The sequence below is a fragment of the Xyrauchen texanus genome, chromosome 3 (assembly GCF_025860055.1).
Source record: "Xyrauchen texanus isolate HMW12.3.18 chromosome 3, RBS_HiC_50CHRs, whole genome shotgun sequence".
NCBI classification, from domain to species: domain Eukaryota; kingdom Metazoa; phylum Chordata; class Actinopteri; order Cypriniformes; family Catostomidae; genus Xyrauchen; species Xyrauchen texanus.
The window spans coordinates 27,793,997-27,818,630 of record NC_068278.1 but is presented as its reverse complement, the minus strand read 5'-3'; the positions used below and the strand labels follow the sequence as shown (position 1 = coordinate 27,818,630).

The 24,634-nt window shown below is 37.4% G+C and overlaps 1 protein-coding gene across 1 annotated transcript in view; it reads right to left on the bottom strand.

Moving 5' to 3' along the window:
* LOC127624035 (protein mono-ADP-ribosyltransferase PARP8-like) overlaps positions 1-24,634 on the bottom strand; it is a 60,113-nt gene that overhangs the window by 19,399 nt on the left and 16,080 nt on the right. Inside the window, exons 4-11 of the mRNA XM_052098645.1 lie at positions 24,466-24,555; positions 12,821-12,891; positions 12,621-12,689; positions 9,667-9,761; positions 3,820-3,880; positions 3,607-3,697; positions 1,616-1,682; positions 1,392-1,520 (exon numbers count right to left, since the gene is read on the bottom strand). Coding sequence (XP_051954605.1) covers positions 1,392-1,520; positions 1,616-1,682; positions 3,607-3,697; positions 3,820-3,880; positions 9,667-9,761; positions 12,621-12,689; positions 12,821-12,891; positions 24,466-24,555 — 673 coding nt within the window. The remainder of the gene's footprint in view (positions 1-1,391; positions 1,521-1,615; positions 1,683-3,606; positions 3,698-3,819; positions 3,881-9,666; positions 9,762-12,620; positions 12,690-12,820; positions 12,892-24,465; positions 24,556-24,634) is intronic.

Sequence of the window (24,634 nt, the reverse complement as noted above, 5' to 3'; positions counted from 1 at the left end):
GATCATGTGATCAGCCATATACTTATTGGACACTTCCGCTTGTGGAATTAATTAATCATGGCTGCGAGTAATACATTTCTATAATAATTGGTATTTGAAAATGTTTGCTTTTGCATGATGCTCCTCCACAATTCTAGGTGTCAGTACCAGTCCAAGAGGACAGCGCGACATAAACAAAAATTACTGAGTGTACCTTTAAGTCATTTTGTTTAAGCACAGAATTAGGAATTGCAATAATAAAATGTGTTTTCAAACAGCCATTGCCAACACCCCTTAGACTCATCACACAATTTCACACTCTCTGATTCCCTATGAACAAATATGCCATCCTAAATAAAAGGTGATAAACATTTAACGTCACAATAAACAAGACCACTAGAACACATACACAATGGACAGAACATAAACAAGTGTGGCAGAAGAATCAGGTCGTCCTAATAACATCATTGGATTGAAAGACAGCTGGAAGTGCAGGAGATCCAGCACATTAGGTAGAATGGTTCTTCTTGTAACAAGTAAGCATTACGAAAGTGCCTTTTCTGTCTATTTTGAAGCCCTAGGCAAGATTGCTGTTGTTGACGGGGGGAGGCTGCGGTTTATTAGCGACTTGTGCAGCGACCTCATTATTGGCGCTCCCATTTGCCAGAGCGATCTCATCATTGGTGGTGGTGTGTGTGTGTGTGTGTGTGTGGGTCCTCCACCTTGTAAATGAGATGTTCACTCTGTTCTCATTCTCTCTGTCTTTTAAAAAGTCTTAACATTTTGACAAAGCTAAATAAATTTTTCCTGTGTACATATCAGCCATGAATTTTCATATTCTCCCAGCTGAACAGTTGGTCACAACCCAACACATGCTATGGGAGGCTGTGTTTATACATTTGGAGAAGGTAAACCCATGAATGGCATAATTATAGTTGTCATTGCACAATAGAATTTATTTTGACAGAAATTGTTTTTTTACAAACCTGACCTTTAAGTAGAAATAGTGGAATAGTAATTAAAACAAATTTAAATGATGAAGAATCTAGACATCATTCTTAGCGAAAAAGCTGTTTTATTCTACAGTACATTTGGTGCTGGGCACACATTCATGTTGTGATCATAGGACCAGCCAAATATTACTTACTTCATCTCTATAATCCACTGTAATTGGATGCTTTCAGTAACAGAATAATTGACTGACAATGAATAGCGCATTTTTACAATGACATCGGTAACTGAGAATATCTATTTTTGCATGATGCTGCATCTACACCGCTAAGTACCAACGCAACATAAACATACATTTTACTGAGGGCACCTTTAAGGGTTTGATCAAACTCAGGACTAAAACTCTGCAGTATCTAATAAACTGTCCAGTAGTCCTGTAGCTGTGTGAAAAAGTTTCTTACCTGCGAAGAGTTGAAAAAATGTGCAGGGGAGACTTCACCTTCTTCTCGTTTTGCTTTTTGCTGTGTGGGCTGATGAGTTTATCTTTGCTCTGACACTTCCACTGCTGTGTGACAAAGGTTTGCATTATTCTGTCAACAAAAAAAACACACTCATGAAGTTCAATGACACTACACAACACAACATTGTGGTATAAAACAAATGATATGTTCTCATATTTTCTTACTTTTTCAACTGATGTCCTAGCCCAAATCTGTCTTTTGAAGACACTTGAAACACATCAACAGTGGGAACTGTAAAATGGACATGTCGATGTAAATTTGTTCATGTGAAAATTAAGCAACATCACACGAACATGAGTGCTGTTGTACAGAATATTAATAGGTTAATATTAATAGGTTAATATTAAGTAACTCACATTTTACACACAATATAGTGAACAAAAATAGTTCCAAACAAAGCCAAAGCAGGATAAACATTGAATGTCATCAAGAAGCACAAATGACACCATGCAACAATCCAGTGCCATTATAATCAGTATCAGCACTCTTGGAATGTCTGTCCAAGATTAGAGGAGCGGAAACATTTTATAAAAGAAAAATATTGTAACAAAGTACGACCTAATGTAACTTTGGGATATTGTGAATCATTTAAATAAACTATTAGCTACTAGGGCTGGGCGATTGGATGATGTTATCGGATATCGACGATTTCTTACAAATGTTCAACAAAGATTTAAACACTCATTGACAATATCGGTAAATGGCAAAACCATGGATCTGGGAAGTCACCAGATATATTAAACAGTAGCCCAGGATGTGAAATTTGACCCTGCCAAATGTGAAGAGGTTGAATCCAGCTCCTTATTTGCAAGCTCCTCATCCAAAACTGGTACTTCATGAGAGGTTAAGTTTGCTCATCTACCCACAGAAGTGGTGGGTGACCTGTAAGTATTGTAAGTAAGTAAAACATGACAAAAAATGCTGTTAAACACAAAGACACGCACTTGAAGAAACACACTTTATTGTATTTTTAAGAACAGACAATAGAAAAGCCATCTATTCCTGTGTCTGATGAACTGTTTGTTCAGAAGCGTGCAGCAGAAGCGTCTCGTGGAACACATGCATGTTAAGACTTCTCACTCATTCTTCTCTGCTTTAATCATCTGAAAACTTTTTATGTCATGTATGAGAATGCTGTAAAAGACCTAAGACCATCTCAGGATGTGCTTGAAGTTTAGTTCACTTTATTTCGCCCTTAACATGCATTGTGAACGCAACTCTGCAGGTTCACTAAAATATATCTTTGTATTAAAGTAACAAAGACGAAAGTGATTAAATAATAAACTAATAGAAGACCAAGTTTACCTATTTTTATTTTCTAATTAAGCATTAAGTGAATTAACGAATACAAACACAAATTCAATAAGAGCTCACATTTGGCAGCATTATTTTGGGAACACAAGAAAATGTAGGACAATATGAGGCCACTGGAGATGGAAAATGTTTGGATATGGTGGTTTTATAAGATTTTTTGATCACTTCATTATTTTAATTGCTTTTTTATTCTCATTTTATTTAAAGTGCAATTTGAATTTAGAAATATCTTTTAAGTTTTTCACATTTAAATAAATTTGTTTAATTTATAAAGCAAAAATATTCAACAGCCCTCTGCAGGGGGGGTTGATGATATAATTGGATATGGCAATATTTTTGAAGGCATTTATCGATAAAATATTTTTTTACATATCACCCAGCCCTATTTGCAACAGACATTTGATACAGCTTTGAAGGTATTTCAGATGTTTTTAAAACAGTGGAACAGGAGGTCACTCCAAAATGTTCCACTTATGATGAACAATATCTTGACAGCAGAGCAAAAGTGGGCATTATAGCCATGTCAAAGTAACTTCTGAACTGAAGTGGCAATGTTCTTGAGGCATGAACCTGAAGAGAAATGTTATGAGTGCAGGGACACTTTACAGATAAGAACAATTCTGATTGTATTGACAGAAAAGAAAAGCAGCAGAAATGTTCTGTTCCGTCTAACAAGCCTAATTAAGTTTACAGCAAAATGATTTGCGTGCTTTTCTAAGAGAGTTGGTAACTGCATTAACGGTTTGTTATTACATATTTTGGGGTAAATTAAATTCAGTAGATGTTTATAAGATGAACATTGTATTACTGCAAGTGAATGCTTGAGAATATGTAACCTTACCAGGTCCATTCAGATACTGTGTAAGGGAGCAGTGAAGTCGCACAATAACAGGTTCGCTCCTGATCACATCCCAGGCAAGTGCAATCTCCTCCTATGAATATATGCTTCAGTTCAGTTTCTTCTCCACATTTACATATATGAACATAATTCAATTGAAATAGCTTTCCTATGCATGTACGTAATGTATAATGATTTTATTATTATAACACTTACATCGAGGAAACTGACATCAATGTGTAAGTCGATGTCCACATCATCAATTGCACCATATTCCCTATATTATAAATAAATAAAAACAACCTTATAAGACTTAGTGATCATGACATTTCACCTTGCACAATGCAAATCCAGCTGGTGTTATTATATTTGTATTCAAAGCAACTAACAGATCTCATTTAAACCAGTAGAAATTTGAATATTACTTTCTCTTTACACTTTGCTCAGCAGAATATGTTGTTGATCTCATTAGTATTCAAAGATATGTGCATTTAACATTTACAAATACAATTCTGATACTGAATTTTTGGAAAGAAAAATCTTTCTAGAGGTGGGCATTTCAAGCCCATTTGTAGCGAATACTCTAGCAAGAAAAAATCGATTTACTTTACATTTTTTATTTAAGTTCAACCTTCAATTTTTTAACTATTATTTTATATAATAACTATAATTATTTAACTCTATTAATATTAATAAACTATAAAAGATCTAGATTATATACAAAAACAAAACCTTTGCACACACATAAAAACATACTTTTCAAGTCTTCTGAAGCGATTAAATTACTTATATAATTGCTAAATGTTCTTTTTGGGAGAACTAATGGCAATATTTAGGTGAGTTTACCTTATCCAAATACATTTAAACTCACTCCACAATTTCTGAAATTTAATTGTAGAAAACATTCCCTATCTTAGGCCAGTTAGGATCACTACTTTATTTTAAGAATGTGAAATGTAATAATAATAGTGGAGAGAATTACTTATTTCAGATTTGATTTCTTTCATCACATTCCCAGTGGGTCAGAAGTTTACATACACTTTGTAAGTATTTGGTAGCATTGCCTTTCAATTGTTTAACCTTGGTCAAACATTTTGTGTAGCCTTCCACAAGCTTCTCACAATATAGTTGCTGGAATTTTGGCCCATTCCTCCAGACAGAACTGGTGTAACTGAGTCAGGTTTGTAGGACTCCTTGCTCACACGCTTTTTCAGCTCTGCCCACAAATTTTCTTTTGTATTGAGGTCAGGGCTTTATGATGACCACTACAGTCACTTGATTGTGTTGTCCTTAAGCCATTTTGCCACAACTTTGGAGGTATGCTCGGGGTCATTGTCCATTTGGAAGGCCCATTTGCGATGAGTTTTATCTTCCTGGCTGATGTCTTGAGATGTTGCTTCAATATATCCTCATAATTTTCAGTCCTCGTGATGCCATCTCTTTTGTGAAGTGCACCAGTCCCTCCTGCAGCAAAGCACCCCCACAACATGATGCTTCCACCCCCATGCTTCACGGTTGGGATGGGGTTCTTTGGCTTGCAAACCTCACCCTTTTTCCTCCAACCTGATGTTTATTATGGCCAAAAGATCAATTTTTGTTTCATCAGACCAGAGGACATTTCTCCAAAAAGTAAGATCTTTATCCCCATGTGTACTTGCAAACTGTAGTCTGGCTTTTTTATGGTGGTTTTGGAGCAGTGGCTTCTTCCTTGCTGAGCAGCAAGGATATAGGTTGTTGATATAGGACTCTTTTTACTCTGGCAATAGATACTTCTCTACGTGTTTCCTCCAGCATCCTCACAAGGACCTTTGCTGTTGTTCTGGAACTGATTTGCAGTTTTGCAAAACTACGTTCATCTCAAGGAGATGAAGCCTAAAGGCTTAACATAATTTTTCTGGAATTGTCCAAGCTGCTTAAAGGCACAGTAAAATCAGTGTATGTAAAGATCTGACTCACTGGAATTGTCATGTAAAAGTGAAGCAATCTGTCAATAAACAATTGTTGTAAAAATTACTCATGTCATGCACAAAGTAGATGTCCTAAACAACTTGCTAAAACTATAGTTTGGTTATATGACATCTGTGGAGTGGTTAAAAAATGAGTTTTAATGACTTCAAACTAAGTCTATGTAAATTTCTGTCTTCAACAGTAAAGATGAACGAGTACTCAATTAATTGATTACTTGTGCACACCCATAAATAATGTCCAATAATTTCCTTTTATATTGCTAAATTTAACTATCATCAAACCTTAACAGGTTCAGTGTGATATATATGTGAAACACTATTGATGTTATTGTTACGATGGCAGACGAAGGAAGACGAGGAGTGGGGATCTAAATGCAGTTCTTTTATTGAAAGGTGAAAAAACAACAAACAAGACAGGAACAAATGAAACATCCACGGTGGGAAAACAAAACCAAAACACGAAAAACATAAAAAGAGTAAACAGGCTGGGGAAACATCCACAAAGGGCAAACATAGAAACATCTACATTCATCAGGACCTTCCAAAACATCAAAAAAGTGGGAACAGAACGAACGAACAACAATGGATCTAGCGGTTCTACAAGCAAACTGCCATCTGCTCAGTTTGATGCGGGAAAACAGTCCGGTGGAGGACCACGTTCGCGATTTCCTGGAACTAGCGAGTGCCACGGACTTCCCAGACTCCTCCCTGGTGGGTTTTTTCCGGGCCAACCTGAACAGTGCGCTCAAGGAGCGGTTACCACCGGCGACGCGCGGCTGGATGCTCCGTGAGTTCATTGAGGAGACTCTGCTGGTCTGCGCTTTGCCGTTCACTGTGGGCGTCGTTGAGGAGGACCCTGCCTCTCCGTTCCCTGTCTAAGCTGTGTGCATCCTGCCGTGTGTTTATCCAGTCCATGTTCCATGTTCCGATGTTTCCATGTTTTAGTTTCAGTTTTCCCCCTGTGGATGTTTCATTCGTTCCAGTTTTGTCTTGTTTACACTTTTGTTTAATAAATCCGCATCTAGATCCAAACTCCCCGACTGCCTCCACCTTCTTTCCATAACAGTTATGGTGTAATATTAACATGTTTTACTAATTTCCTGATTTGTGTGTGTGTGTGTGTGTGCGCTGTCACAATTGTTTAAAAACGTTCAGTTCTTTGAACCCCAAAGGATTCATAAATATGTGTTAATCCCTAACATTAAAATGTAAAAGGCTTTCGGATTCAGATGCTATAAACAGGTTGATATTGTTCATTTCGGTGTCTTTGCAATTGTACAAAAGTGCAAGTGTGATAGAAGCACACTTCCCATATGAATATCTACAAATATTAACGAGATTATATTTGACAATCAAGCACAAATCTAAACATGATTAAGATGTTGTATTTGCTTACATAAGCATCTTAAAAAATTGCTTAACAAGAAAGATTCCAGAGTTAATGATATGATTTTATATTCTAATTTTCTTTAGAAAGTAATTTGGGGTCAAAATGCTGGCGTTTATGTAAATACTGTTATGGTGCTGCCCACAGTCTTGATGCTTAAAGATATAGACTGATGCTCTAGCTTTGTTGCTTTACTCAATGCATTTATTCCTCATAAAATCATTGTGATGAGTATGTTGCATTGCTCTGGGCTGTTACCATGGTTACACCTCACACCCAAATGCCTAACAACCACGGAGTCTCAGAAGGAAGAGGTTTGAGAAAATAATTCACTTTGATCTGTCAAGGGGAAACAGCTAACTTACAGACTCATTTCGGGACACATGTAAACACATAAAATTACACAGTTAAAAGAAAATCCATCTTCAAGGAATTTCAAGGAATCATTTATGTATTATATTCCTAACCAAATAAGCTGTGCATTGACCTAAAAGCAAATTGCAAAACCTGGCAAATCAAAGTATTTAATGTGGCCTTGAATTATTAAAAGAGGCCTCTGTGAACTAACTCAAACTAGTCATACCAACTGCGGCAAAAATCAGCCCAGGTCATTTTTCAAACAGAACTCGGAGTAAGCACTCAAAATAGTTTTCTGTCCATGACTCAGGGCATGCATCACAAATATCACAAACTAGACAGTATATAAAAGATTTCTGCTGCTGTGAATAAAATCTTTTATGTTGATCTCTTATTTGACTGCTGTTATCAAAAGCAGCTTGACAAAAGCTATGCTTTGAATAGCTATTTTTGCATGAAAGACCATTCAGACTGCCAGATTTTGTGAGGTAAATCACATTCTTGTTGACAATTTGTCACGAGTTACTAACCACACACTCACTCACTCATCCAAGTACATGCACATGTTTTGCTTTTCTGAGAGAAAAATACACAGCATTCTTAAAGGTGTTTTTTTTCCCCGATGTTAAAACTCTTTCTCCTATCCCAGTTTAATATGCAGAGAAAACTTTAATCAATCCATTGGTGGGTTTATTTCCCCCAAAACAGAAATCGGTATGTTTAACAATAATTTAACAAAAGAACAATAATTTGTCTTTTTAAAATGTCATATACAAGCTTTAATCCGACTTAAACCATACCATATCACAATTGGCCTCAGTGTTCTGCACATAAACTCAAATGTAACACAAAAAAGTAGGCTTGGGATTGATGCCTTTGTCACGCATCAATAATCAGAAGATTTTCCAGATGAAAATTCAGTCACAAGTATGTCTTTTTGTCATTTGATAGCTCGAATGAAACCTCTTCAATGATAGATACTGAGAAATTTCTAATTGTTCAGTTTGCACACTTAAACCAGTTTCATAGCCTAACCTGGAAACTCATCAACGTCACTTTCATACTTGCAGTACAATAACATTTGTACATTTTGTGTGTATGCGTCCTATGCATGGAACTCTAAATTACACATCCAATGTTGTGATACCTGCATCTTGCAACCTGCTTCAGGAAATGTTATATCACCCCCTTGTGGTCTCCCAATGCTATTATGCCAGGCATTCAACAAAAGCCAAATGGAGTGAGCATGCACATTAGGCTTCTAATTTAAATGGTGACTAATGTTAATAAATCAATGCCTCAAAAATATATTGGTAAAATAACACGATATCTCTACATCGACATGCCTACAAACATGGTACAGGTATATTATTTGATTACACATAGTGTCATGAATAATTGGACAGACAGTTGAATACTGTTGCTTGATTACTCACAAAAACAGCTGTAGCATGATTACAACTGTGCGTGTAAACATACTGATCGTGGTGCTATCAGAAGATTGATCCGTTTGTTTGAACATCCTGACGACCTGACATAGCAACACTGCCTCAACCAGTGGCAAGAGTTTGGGGCGGGGTAGCTGTGTCTGTTTGAAGATGAGGGGATGTTTAGGAAACTTGTTAAAATAACTGTTTTTAGATTTTTTTTCTTGCTAAAAGAATTTCCTCTAACACTGATTACAGAGCAGATAAGTAAAAGAAACCCCTTTCTTTAAGCCTATCAGGGTAAACAACACAGCAATCTGCTGATCATAACATCACTGTAATCAAGCTGAAATGGACTGTTTCTCACAGACCGTCCTTCAGTTGTTCACTGAAATTTTCTCCAAATGACAGATTGGAGAAATGGCCACCTGAGGGTTATGGGATCCAGCTCAGGCAGAAAACGTCCTTGAGTGGGTTAGCTGTGCCAGAACACAAAAGAACGATTGCTCAAGGTGTCGTCTCCCCATAAAACTTTTCACGAATAAGGAAGGGATAGCAATATGTAGGAAGGAAGTTAACAATTTCAGTACTTTCCTGTGCTGATGAAATGTTTGCACTTTCACTGACATCATGCTTCTTCTTATGGAATGTTTTTTTTTGTATTATTTAAAGTGACTTACAGCGGCACTACCTACAAGCACAACCGCCCTGGAGCTTCCTGGAGGTTACGAGCCTTGCGCAAGGTCACTATGATGACAGAACAAACTTGTCACAATAACTCTCTAGTTCTTGGTTCAGATCTCATTACACAGATCCTGTTCTGTGCTTGATTACTCAGCAAAATTGCACCAGCGTGTGAGAAAAGTTCTATCAAGCGTAATGTCCTCGTGTCAATATGAAGGATGGTGAAAGAATGGTCAGGTACCTGAGAGATACTGCATGATGGCCATATAAGTCCCTCACGGCTGCCAGATCAGCCTCCAGCTGGGGGTGTTTGTGAAGCTCCCCATCATAATTCACCTGCCCACACAAACAGACAGGTCAAAGAGTTGATACACAGAGCCCAAGGTTACAGACAGGAGCAGCAGTGCATTCACTCAGATCCAAGAAACACAAGGACAGCTGAGCAAGGTATGAGTCAATCTTTGACCAGCACTTCTCAACTTCTGATTTGCTCTATCTTGAAGGAACATTCTGGGTTCAACACAAGCTAAGCTCAATCGACAGCTTTTATGGCATAATGTTGATTACCACAAAATATTATTTCAATATGCATGACAACTCGCCCATCTTTTCCTTTTATAAATCACGTAAATTAATTATTCTGTTAAAACTAGTGTATTATTGAGCTAAGTTGTTTAAATCGTAATTTTTATATTCATTTTAGGGTTTGTTGACGTTACATCATCATGGCAACAAATTTGTAAAATTGGATATAACTTTACACAGAAAAGGTCAGTAAGGGATTTTATCACACTAGATTCATTAAAACACGCATACTGTTTACATCATACAGCTATACTTTTTAGACTGTGATTATTTTAATGTTTACGGATTGATCCCATTCACTTCCATTTTAAGTGCCTCACTGGAACCTTGATTTTTGAATAATTTTTTATTGTATTTTTTTAAAGAAAACAAGTCCAAATAAATTTGTATGGTAATCAATATTATGCCACAAATGCTGTCAATTGAGCTTAACTTGTATGGAACCCCGAATATTCCTTTAATCAGTGTAAAATCTTCAAGAAGATTACTTATTCAGAAGACTTCAAACAAGCTACTAGACATCAATCATCATGTTGTTTTTAACCTGATGATGACTGCGGCTAACGGTTGTGTTGATACATATGGTACATGGTAGATATCTGCACTCTCTTAATGCTTAATATAATCAAACAATTTAGATTCCCCTATTTCAAGGTCTTTACTTGTAGATTGTGGCCAAAGATCAACAGTGTAACCTACTAGGGGTGTAACGGTATGAATTACTCACGGTTCGGTTTGTATCACAATAAGGGTCACGGTTTCGGTATGGTTTAGTATTTGCTTTGTTAAAAAAAAATACTGCTGCCAAATCTAAAGAATAATCTATTTGGTAAACACATCAACATGTTTGCTCTTAAAGAACAATCACTGTTTTACAACAGTAATCATAGTTTAACCATATAAACATGGTTACTGTCATGATTACAATATATAGTAAAATCATGGTTACTATACAGAAACTACAGTATTACTAGGGCTGGGTATCATTCAAAACAAACATTTTGAAAACTCTATGATAAACTGATTTGCAACATTGGTAATAGTCCTGAGATCATGAAAATTCACTAGCTATTTTTTAGTGCAGTGTGAATCTGCCTGCATATTGCATGGAAGCATCTTCTGAAGGCTTTTAGATGTGATCTGCTCATGTCTTCTATAATCGAATGTTCCCAGAACAGCAAAGGATGTGAAAGTTGCAATTGGCCACATTAGAGTGAGAAAGTACCAGTAAGCATTCACAGCCTGGGCATGCATCTTCATCACCACTGGACTGCTCCTCACAGGCTACACAGCACTCACTCTCTCCAGCTTAACTGATTTGCTCCAGTGTATGGTCACATGATTAATTTAAGACCAAGTCACATGTGCAGACATTAATTCTTATGATGGAAACCTTCTCAGAAGAGTGATGGACTACTCATTAAAAGTTAAGAGTTATAAAAGATTATTCTATATGAGTTGAAGCTACTTTAATAAATTTACCATGAAAATAAAATCCTCAAGCCTCAGGTGCTGTGGGTTTGGGGCCAGTTTTATACCTGTAAGAGGATTAGTAGATGTGACCACGTAAGGATCAGTTCATGTGGTGAACAGGGGGGCCTTGTTAAGCAAATTCTAAATCTAAAACTTCTACAGATATAATTTTTTTAACACTTTTCACTACATTGTATTTGCTCATGCAAAACTCATAAAATGTTCATTTAAAGGTGTAATCAATTTCAGCCGTTATACTTTCGCCATTTTTATAGTTCAACCACACGGCCCTTTTCTAAACCCCGCCTTCCAAAGATGAGTCAGCAAACCTGAACCCACAAAATGATTCACATTGTAGTAGGTTCCATACATTTATTTATATGCTAATTTTGGGATATAACATAAAAAAGCAGTATAGAAACAAACATGTGAATAAAATTTGTGGATACATTTATTATTTGGTAAAAAGACAAGCATTAACCATGCTGGAAACACATTTACAGCATAAATTCCTAGATGCACATTCAAATGTAATCAACAAACTTAACTGAGCCGTTAAGAATGATGCAGTTGGAGAGGTATGGCGAATATGAAAAGTCTGTGTACTCTTTGTGTTGGTTGTCAGCAAAAACTAGGCAAAGTGATATTACTGTGAAGAGGAAAATTCAATGACTAGTGGCAGTTTGCAGAAAGCTTACATATAGCCAGTTGTGACAGAGAGATTGATAAAAGGTGAAATGATCAGGATTGGAATCGGCTGATCAGGTGACAAGAAGATAGGTATCGGCTGTAAAAATCCTGATCGGAGCATCCCTACTTTATTTGCAAAAGGTCTTTGAGATATTCAGATTTTTGCCAGTAGTCAGGTTTCCATCCCAAGAGTGTTATTTGATATGCTAGTTCTCTAATTGGCTAAGAAGGTGCATACCCTGCTCCTGATCCTTTTTTTTGGACTCTAACAGAGCCCAGGCCTGTCACAGATATAGATGTGATTCTCGGGCCAGCTATTTCTTTGATATCTGTCAGGTAGCAGTGACATTTTATTCCTTGTATACACAAAATAATAAATGATTACAGCACCTTTAATATAATATATCATTTGGGAATATCATGTACACAAGATTCATTTGAACTTACCTGTCCAACATAGTAGAACTCCTCAGAATCGTTATCACCCTCTGAATCCTCCTCTATAGCATAATGGTACTAGAGAAATTTCAAAAGCATGTCAGGACATTAGTCATAATAGATACTGTTTGACAACTGATTTGTTGTCTAGCATACATTTGAAAATAAAACATATTTCATAAAAAATAAAAGACATTGTACGTTCTTACCGAGTTTTTTTCAATTTGAAGTTTTGATTTAATAGACAGACAGCTGGTGGCATCATTATTTACACGTATTTCTAAAGACACAGCGAAAGCAAAATGTGAGTATGACATAATATGATGAAATAATTTCAGGTGAAACATAAAACACTTTATGAAAGACCATATCTGGCATAATCTCTGTGACAAGCCTGATCATGTCCTGAATAGGCATCATTCCACATACTCACCAACCTAGCTCACCATTGCTATGCAGAACATATATTTTGTGTAAATCTTATATGATTTGTATGGTAACAAAATTAGCAATGGGCACTATTTGCGATACAAGTGGAAGTGGGTGAGAGTGCTTGCACTATCTGTGGGCATACAGTATGCATACAAACTGTTGGTGTAATGTATGTTAATGAATTGGCTCAAATTGCAATTTGCTATTTTCCTGAGAAATAGGTCATTGCGACGAGATGTCTGAGAACCACGTCTATTCTCTGCGCAAATTCTAAACTCAGATCCTCATTTGCAGTTTGGGGATTCCACCAGCATATGATATTGAAAAGCTATTAATTACTTTTAAAACTAGCCATGATTTGTCTGTCATTAAATCAATATGATTAAATATACTTACATTCTTTATAATTTAACAAAGTCACCAAAATCTGCATCTACATGCATCTGAAATGTAATCTAAGAAAAAACGCAACTTTCGAGCAGAATTATGCGTTATTTTAGTGGACTTCCTGTATTAACCTGAGGTTCAGATGTTTATGCTTCTCATGGGATGGTTATTTATTTTTAAAGCTGCTCGTAGACCACAAAGTTTAAACTCTTATTGTAACACAGTGGTTGGTTGACAGGTGTGTTTTTGATCTGGATCAATAAACATTTTAGACCCTGTTTAGTCCTGTATTTAGGGCTGACCACATGTGATCGGATCACCTGAAATGTATCTTAATGCCAAGTGAAAGCAGGGTCTAAGACTTAGTGCATGCTGGCACAAAAATAACAAAACTAAATTGCTATTCCCACTGACTTTGCGTGTATGACGTATTGAATAGCACTGTGCTTTAGACATAGCGGTCTTAATAGATGGCCCCTTTAATTTAAAATAAAATAAAAAAAAGAAACATTTTAAAAGCTAGGAAATGTCTCTTCAATAATTGTATTGCTGGGGCCAGATTATCCAAATTAAAACTTTTTCCATATTTACCTTAGCTAGCACTTTCATTGTAAGTAGCATGTTAACATTAAAAACAACACTAAAAACAATTAACACGGTTTCACTTTTTATTTTTTTACATAAAAATTCTCAGGAGTATTCAATTAAAAATGGTTAAGATCTGGCCATAAATTACTTTGTAAAAACTGACTGAAAAACAAACATGACCTAATAACCTTTTTTGAAACATTTTTGTTCAGCTTTACTTTGAAAATAAAACCTTGATCATTTTAACTTTTTAGGGCTATTGTTTACAAACTATGAAACCTTTTATAACATTTAGATTTGCTAAAACCCCATATATTAGACAATATGAACCTAAATAAGAAAACCACAGAGAAACATTTGATGTTTGAGTATGCTGACTCACAGCTGTCAACAGGACGAAACCATCAGGGTATCTGCATGTATGCAGGTTCAGTAGTGTTCACGTTATCTCTTTTTCGAGCACTACAGACCCTGAAAAAATGAGACACGCCCGTTTAACACATTATGCATGTAAACTAAAAGCTTTTAAAAAATATTTTGTGCATTTTCTTTAAAGGATCACTATTCTTCATTCATTTGTTATGCAAACAAGTGGTCGACCGCTATATCGTCGATGCCGATAAATCGGAAGATATTAGCATTTCGTTAATAATTATATTATAAAAGGTAATAATAAAAAAAAATGCATTGATTGTGTAAGCTGTTATATATTCTAGCTAGTAACCTTAATAGCTGCTAATAGCTCTAGTGTTCTATAGCTAAAAAAAAAAACCCAGCAAATGTGACTTTGTTTTTGTTAAGGGCAAGGTGTGCAATGAGACGTGTCCCAGGCAGTGTTCAAGCCTAACAGAACAAAGAAAACTCCAGCTCTTCACAGAGTTTTATGCTGTCTCTTATGAGAGGCAGCAGGCTATCATTCTCTCTGGTTTGGAGCAGGTAGGCTAACTTAAGCAATTCATGACCATATCATGTCAACAGTATGCAATGCATCACAATGTAGGCCCATGAAATAACCAGTGAATTGAATACTACTGTATGCCTTCAATTCACTAAGACTGCACATGTGCCTGATCACTGTAAATGTTAAATTTTGTGAGGATGGATGAAGGATGATCGGCATCAAGTAGGCCACCAAGTGCATTACAGACCACAGCGCTTTGGTGCCCTAAAAGGCATACACATGGCTTATTCATTCTCCTAACCAAAGCCTACTCACGTACTTAATGACCTTAACTTGACAGCTCTACACTATGGCTAGCCTGCTACGCTATGGTAAATGTATTTTTACTTCATGTCTTTTTACTTCTAGCACAAGGTGAGTCGCAGACGACCACGTGGGCCTGAAACTGAGATAACTAAGAGGAAGTACACCTTCAAGTACCATGTGCAACAAGGAGGCCAAAGACTTGCTGTTTGTAAGCTCACATTTATGTCAGTCTTTCAACTGACCAACAGTCAGCCTACAGGCAAGTTTTATATAGCCTAGCGTTTTCCGTTTGTTAATTTTGTATTACATGCATGATTTTAATTAGATACATTGTCCATAACATATTTATTTAAAGTTACTTATCTTTGAAAAGGTTATTCAAGAAAAGTTAGGCAGTCAGTCTGAGGGAACAGAGCAGGTAGATAAAGTCAGGTCTCCATTAGAGGACTTCAGAGGAAAACATAAGAACAGGTAAGTAAAAAAAAAAAAATCTTGAAGGACCTCATGCTCTCGTCCTGTTAGTTTTTAAAGCTTCACCATTGTCAGCATCCATTGCCCTACAACATTCCCTGGTCTAATGGTGCACTGGACGCTGGCATTATAAGGCGTCGGGTGCCTTTCCACCCTATAACGCCAGCGTGCACGTACCATAATGGTTAGGATTCAGCTCACTGTTCTTGCCCAGTCAGGAAACATATTTTTGCACTTTGAGATCGATATCAGAGGTAAAGTGCTATGCAAATGTAATGTATGATTATTCTTTGTATCATTACAACATGTGGATCTTAAAGGGATACTTCAACTCTGGAAAGATTAATGTATTTAAAATGGGTCATTTATGTAGTAGAAATGTGAAATTATTTTTGAATTTGGAGCCTTCTAGACTGAGAAAAGCCAGAAAATTTATTTTTGATTTATGGGGATGAAAGACAACAACTCCCAGATTGCAATGCTAAAACGCACACATCAATCGATCACATGCTTGGCATTCATGTAAACACTACATTCAGATTCACAAATCGGAATAAATTCAGTTAGATTGAAACAAAATGTGTGCATGTAAACAATGACGATTTTTGCGTCATCGGAGGATTTTTTCCAGACAAAAAATACATAAATCTCTCATCTCAGGGGGATATGAGGGAGGAAAGCATGGTAATTCGAAAATACTAAAAATAATTCGGTTTTCTAATGATACAAAGCTTAATGCTACAGTGAGGAAAATAAGTATTTGAACACCCTGCTATTTTGCAAGTTCTCCCACTTGGAAATCATGGAGGGGTCTGAAATTGTCATCGTAGGTGCATGTCCACTGTGAGAGACATAATCTAAAAAAAAAAATCCAGAAATCACAATGTATGATTTTTTAACTATTTATTTGTATGATACAGCTGCAAATAAGTATTTGAACACCTGTCTATCAGCTAGAATTCTGACCCTCAAAGACCTGTTAGTCTGCCTTTAAAATGTCCACCTCCACTCCATTTATTATCCTAAATTAGATGCACCTCTTTGAGGTCGTTAGCTGCATAAAGACACCTGTCCACCCCATACAATCAGTAAGAATCCAACTACTAACATGGCCAAGACCAAAGAGCTGTCCAAAGACACTAGAGACAAAATTGTACACCTCCACAAGGCTGGAAAGGGCTACGGGGAAATTGCCAAGCAGCTTGGTGAAAAAAGGTCCACTGTTGGAGCAATCATTAGAAAATGGAAGACGTTAAACATGACTGTCAATCTCCCTCGGACTGGGGCTCCATGCAAGATCTCACCTCGTGGGGTCTCAATGATCCTAAGAAAGGTGAGAAATCAGCTCGGGAGGAGCTGGTCAATGAACTGAAAAGAGCTGGGACCACCATTTCCAAGGTTACTGTTGGTAATACACTAAGACGTCATGGTTTGAAATCATGCATGGCACGGAAGTTTCCCCTGCTTAAACCAGCACATGTCAAGGCCCGTCTTAAGTTTGCCAATGACCATTTGGATGATCCAGAGGAGTCATGGGAGAAAGTCATGTGGTCAGATGAGACCAAAATAGAACTTTTTGGTCATAATTCCACTAACCGTGTTTGGAGGAAGAAGAATGATGAGTACCATCCCAAGAACACCAACCCTACTGTGAAGCATGAGGGTGGTAGCATCATGCTTTGGGGGTGTTTTTCTGCACATGGGACAGGGAGACTGCACTGTATTAAGGATGACCGGGGCCATGTATTGCGAGATTTTGGGGAACAACCTCCTTCCCTCAGTTAGAGCATTGAAGATGGGTCGAGGCTGGGTCTTCCAACATGACAATGACCCGCAGCACACAGCCAGGATAACCAAGGAGTGGCTCTGTAAGAAGAATATCAAGGTTCTGGCGTGGCCTAGCCAGTCTCCAGACCTAAACCCAATAGAGAATCTTTGGAGGGAGCTCAAACTCCGTGTTTCTCAGCGACAGCCCAGAAACCTGACTGATCTAGAGAAGATCTGTGTGGAGGAGTGGGCCAAAATCCCTCCTGCAGTGTGTGCAAACCTGGTGAAAAACTACAGGAAACGTTTGACCTCTGTAATTGCAAACAAAGGCTACTGTACCAAATATTAACATTGATTTTCTCAGGTGTTCAAATACTTATTTGCAGCTGTATTATACAAATAAATAGTTAAAAAATCATACATTGTGATTTCTGGATTTTTTTTTAGATTATGTCTCTCACAGTGGACATGCACCTACGATGACAATTTCAGACCCCTCCATGATTTCTAAGTGGGAGAACTTGCAAAATAGCAGGGTGTTCAAATACTTATTTTCCTCACTGTATATCCTGAAGTATCCCTTTAATGACTGTATGTGAAAAACAAAATCCTATAGTTTAGAAGAAGGTTTAGAATTATACATTCATGGTCACAGAAACAATGCAATTGTGCAAAACAGACCAGCATAGTTTATTATATTTCCCTTGTTCATTGTTTATTTTTTAGGCCTCACAGCATTCATCCTGCAGTGAGAGAGGGGATAAGAGAGCATATCTTGAGCTTCCCACGCCAACCGAACCACTACTCACGGATGAAGGGAGATGTGGAGAGGGAGTACCTGAGCCCTGATTTAAACCTGCTCCGCATGTTCCGCCTGTACAAGGAAAACAATCCAACATCCACTGCAAGGTTCTGGCTCTATAGGGACCTCTTCAAGCAGCAGAACCTCAGTTTTGGGCAGCCAAGAAGTGACACTTGTGCGAAATGTGACGCCCTGTTCTCAAAATTAACAGCTGCTACAACAGATGGAGAAAGGTTGAAGATCGCAGCCGAGAGTGAGCTTCACCACCGGAAAGCTGAAAAAGCGTACACCCAGTTGCAGGCTGACACAGCGAGGGCCAAAGCCAATGATGACTGCCATGTCATTTGTATCGACATGCAGGGGGCAGTGTTCACGCCAAACCTGACACACTCCAACGTGTACTATCAACGACAGCTGGCCAACTACAACCTCTGTATCCAGGAGATGGGCACTGACAATCCTCCTACAATGTGCCTCTGGCATAAGGGCATCGCTCACAGAGGTTCCATCGAGGTGGCAAGCTGTCTTTTGAAGTGGGCAGAAACATCTTTCGCTCCCCTTGTCCAGGCAAAGGAACGGAAGCTCGTCATCTATAGTGACCGATGCTGTGGGCAGAACAACAACTGGCGAGTCCTAAACCTCATGGCCCTGCTCGTATCTAGAGGGTACTTCAGTCAGATAGAGCAGAAGTTCATGGTGTCTTGTCACTCCTTCCTTCCCTGTGACCGTTCCTTTGCCACGCTGGACAAGAGGCGTAAGGTGTCCACACTCCACACCCCCAGCGATGTCGCTGAGATGATCCGGAGCAAGGCAGCAGCATCCATTCAAAGTAATTGAGATGAAATGTGCAGACTTCAGGCAGCTCCCTGATGCAACATTAAAGCGTCCACCTGGCTTGCTAATCACGTCCATGATGTGGCTGAAAGTGACAGGTAAAAAACTAAAGAGTTGGTTTTCTGAGATTAACAGTGTTGGGGATATGTGCGTGAAAGAAGAATCTTTATTGAATTTCTTGTTGAATAATGATTTCAGCTGCTGATCCATGGTGTGTCCACACAAAAGGGAGCCACAGCCTCTACGAGGGATGGAAGACCTGGCTGATCACCAAACAGAGGAAGAATCAACCACCTCCAGCTCCCTTGTTCTCCACCACGTATGCTCGTGCTTACGAGGACCCTCTGCCCGTCAAGAAGGAGAAGCACCGGGATCTTATGAAAATGCTAGCCTACATGCCAGCGGTGGCCCAAGCATTTTATGGGACATTAGAATGTGAAGAGTAGCCTGGTATGTGTAGGTCATGTGCAGGGTAAGGTGGGGTACATTGTGTAAAATTAATCATAATAGTAGTTGTAGCTTATCTTGTATGCCTTATCTTATGTTGTATAATAGGAATATATAGTTATTTATTTAGTAAATGAATGAATGGGGTGATTTATGAACTGTATTATAAAATGGTAAACTAGCATATGGAACCATAGCATGGAATGATGATGATGTATGTCTGTATTGTAAATATGTATTGTTTACAGTTATTACTGTTGTTTATTGTTTGTATGTCTTGTTGATTGTATGTACGGTTTATTGTTTGTACTGATGTCTATTTTCTGCAATATAAGTAGGCCTATGTATTGTTCATTGTTCGTACTGTATTGTCCGTGTTTTTGTTCTGTGATTTACGTTGGCAAAAAATAAAAGAAATTGAAAGAAAGAAATGCTTAATATTTTTTTTAAGGTTCTGTTACTGTATTAAAACTAAGATAAAGGAATCAAATCTCCAGTGGTTTAAAGTGATATGATGAATTGGACTTGTACTGTTATTCCACATTAACTGGACATATACTGTTCTTCCACATTCCAGAAATGTAAATTACTCAACTTTTTATTTTTAAGATTGATACTAAAAAATCTTATCTCATTAGAATTGTGAAGCTTTTGTTGTCTATCTTCAAGTCAAAAAAATAATAATAATATAATATTCAGTGTCCAAATTCAAAAAATGTTATTATTCAAAATTTGAAAATATGGACTTATATGGTTCTTCGTCTCAAGCCCTCAATTATCGGCATCGGCCAATTCATTTATTAAGCCGTGAGGGCACAGAGAATCGACTGCTTGCACGTGGAGTCATTGGAGACAGGTAAACAACCAATCACAGTTTGTTTTGTTGTTATGTGCCATCGTTTTACTACAATAATAAACTGGTATGCAACAACTCCTTGTTTAGAGTCCCGCATATCAACAGACATGTTTGAGCTCATAATATTAAAGTGCTCGCCTGTTTCATTCTCCATCTCTCTCTCCCCACAAAATTTCCTATAACTTTTAATTGTCTTGTCTCATGATAAGAAGGCAAATATCAATAAAACTTAAAAAAAAAAATATATATATATATATATATATATATATATATATATATATATATATATATATAGATACAAATATATCATATACTGTCTGCAAATATGCGGATATCTTGTTTAAATGGTTGTAACTCATGAACCTCACAAAAATCAAGTGTTTTCTTTCTTACTGACTTACTGTCACAACTGGCTATATGTATTGACTCATAACATCTTCCTCTGAACTGAAGAGAGTTTGGTCATCCTGGATCAAAACTCAGTTCCTCTGATTTAAAAATGTTACATGACGGTCAGTCTGTGACAATCCAAGCAGGCAATCTGAGCCATGTTAACTGAGAGCTGTCAGTAGATTGCTGCTTGCTGGATCCACAATAGCAAATGAGAGATTCAAAGTAAAAGTGCTTCACTTGCGCTATGAGTACATGTCTTATTCACAATGAACTAGATGTACAATTATTTAGATTTTGTATTTTGTGAGAAAATGCGATTGCTACTGTGCACATGCCATCCATGGTTGCTAGACAACTGTGTGCACTATTTCCTTCTTCCTAATATATAACACAATATAATGTTTTTGTTCAAATAAATTACTTAAATTAGATGACTAAATCGAAATCAGAAGAAACTGTCATCTACCATTTAAAACACAATAGCGGTGTCCCACATTATACACTATGCACTTGCAAAAAATACTATACACTCAGCCATGTAGTATATGAATTTTTAAAGTGTATTATTGTCCCAATTGGAACACTTAAAGTTTTTTAAATTAAAGCATTCGCCGTTTAACAGCTGAAGGAAGTGACGTTTCAAGCACATTCATAGCGCGTTAGCCAACCTCAGTTCAACACTTGTATCCAGCTTGGGGTGATGGTAATTTACAACTGTTTTATCAGACAAGCAGCATAGCTAGGTAACTCCACCCCTTCCGTTACGTACAGCAAGCCCGAGTGCTGAGTGCATGAAGTGTCCAACATTCCACACGCCGGATTAATGGTTGAAAAAGTGTATCAACCGGGTACTTAAAGTACACTTCTTTTTGTTGCATTTTCAGTGTTAACATACTATTTGCACTACTTACACTACAAAATGTCATAGAACAGAGCAGAAGTGTGCGGATTGGGAAGCACCTAATGTAATCTTTTTAAAGATTCTTTTTTTTAAAGTAAAAATTTTGTGTACACTTTTGAGTAAATGTATTGCTAAATAAGTTTATAATTTTTTTTTTGTTGCAAATTCATATGTTATTTACTATATTAAATTGTGTCATATATTGGCATTATATCTGCCTAATCGCCACCCTGCTATCTAGATGTCGACATTGGCCATTAAAAAAGCCATATCGGTCGAACTCTAATGCTAACTGAAGACTACTGTTCTGAATGATGTTGCACGTTGAGTTTTACGCAGAGAGGCTCTTATGTTTCAGACTGCAAAGTGATTTTATCAAAATCAGAAGTGCCAGATAGAAATGATTGGTCCGGATTTGGCCCGTAGGCTTCCACAGTCACATTAAAGTGATAAGAGAACAGTGAAGTCTGGACCATGAGGTTGTGCTTGCATTTATATCAAATAAAAATGGAGCACTGTTTGTGCAGCAAGTCAGAAAACATTTAAAACTGACAAGCTGTGCGCATCTAAGATCCATCAGCAGCTGTGTACACAGACTCATTAATTATAATGCACTGTCAGGAAATGTCAACACTTTTTATTGAATGTGTGGACTGGAAAAATATTAGGTGTGATAAGCATACGTGTCTAACTAACTGCTGGAGTAAATTAGTCAAGACTGTTGCTGTTCTGCCACATTGTTTTGGCACATATGACTTTCTAAATATAGGAGCAGAAGAAATGCACTTCAATTTATTTCCAAGATATTCAGCCAGTGAAACTAAAGTGCTCCAAAACAAAGAATGACTTAATATAGTCAAGGCAAGTTTATTTATATAGCACATTCCATAAACAAAGGCAATTCAAAGTGCTTTACATAAAAATGATAAAGGAAATACAAGATAAATGTTAAAACCAATTAAGAACAAGAAATAAGAATACAAATTAATAAAATAGATTAAGAAAGTACAAATTTATAAAATTAATAAAAAAGAAAAAGAATACAGGAATAAAATTATGCAGTACAATCAGTAAGAGCAGCTCAGTGCTCTTGCAAATGGAAATGCAAAGCTAAACAGATGTGGCTACTGTTGGAGCACACCTGACCTCTTCTGTAAGATGGTTCCAGCTGCGGGTGGCATAATAGCTAAATGCTGTCTCACGTTGTTTTGAGTGAACCCTGTGTATGTCTAACTGATTTGATCTTAATGATCTGAGAGGTCTATTAGTTTGATATTCAACAAGCATATCTGCAATGTATTTAGGTCCTAGGCTATTCAGTGATTTATAAACAATTAATAGTACTTTAAAATCAATTCTAAATGTAAATGGAAGCCAGTGTAAAGACCTGAGGACTGGAATAATCCATCCATCCATCCATCCATCCATCCATCGTCAACCGCTTATCCTGTGTACAGGGTCGTGGGGGCTGGAGCCTATCCCAGCTAACATTGGGCGAAAGGCGGGGGACACCCTGGACAAGTCGCCAGTCCATCGCAGTGCCACACATAGACAGACATACACTCACACTCACCTCGGGCAATTTGTTTTGGAGACACCAATTAACCTAGCCTGCATGTCTTTTGGATGGTGGGAGGAAGCCGGAGTACCCGGAGAGAACCCACGCAGACACGGGGAGAACATGCAAACTCCACACAGAAAGGCCGGGGCAACCAGGGTTTGAACCCACAACCTTCTTGCTGTGAGGCAACAGTGCTAACCGCTGCACCACCACATATTATTCCAGTCATATTACTGGAATAACATGCTCAGATTTTTTGGTTCAGGTGAGAATCCTGGCAGCGACATTCTGAATGTGCTGCAGGTGTCTAATGGTCTTTTTGGGAAGGCCAGATAGGAGTACATTGCAGTAGTCCACCATACTGATGATGAATGCATGTCCAAGTCTTGAATGGATACAAAACTGTTAATTCTGGCTATATTTAGTTATTGATTTGATTTGACTACTGAAACTAAGGTCTGTCTCCAAAATGACACCAAAATTCCGTAGATGATTTTTTGTCTTTAGACCCTTGGAGTCAAGGTATGTATTCACCTTGGGAATTAATATAGGCTAACACACATGAAAACTGCAATAATGGGATCTTTAGATTATTATCCTAAACAATATTCTTTAAAATAATGAGCTTCAACTAACAAAAAGTATCATGTGTACTATGGTGTTTTGGACAGGGTACCATGGAAAAGCCATGTTGTTTTGGACATGCACCATGGTATTCTTTGACGTCTCTTGGAGCACCATGTAAATACTATGATATATTTATATGGTAAACGTTCAGTACATTATATATTACAAAGTACCACCATGGAATTACCATCCAATACTTTCACTGCACCATGGTACTGCACAATACTTTGGTCTAAAAGACCATTCTAAGCAATAGCCATAATTTAGATCAGACCTAATGTATTATGTTGTTCAAACTCTGGACTAAATTCATAAAACTCATAAAATTCTAGTTTAATGTATGGGTTAAAATCAGGGTCACTAGTTTAGGGTTGGAACAAACAATTTCAGTTGCCAGGGCCTTGATCAGAGGTGAAAACTACTTAAATATTCCTATCAAGTACACTCAAAGTGTGCAAGGTTACTGGTTTAGCTTTCCCTTTAGGAGTGAATTTAAAAACGTAATATTGTTCAGCTGGTTCATTGGTTTTCTGTAGCTGCAGTTCTTGTATGATTTACAATTAAATTACAAAGGTTCTTACCTGTTGCAATTCTGTGAAAAATCACAGGTATTGGATCCCTGGTGACTAACACTTCATCATCGTTTTCAGAGTTAGACACATATGTGTTATCTGAAATGACAATAAGCAGGTGCTATGAACACGTTTCTAGAATAGCAACTTAAAGAAGAACAAACAGTGTAATCATGTA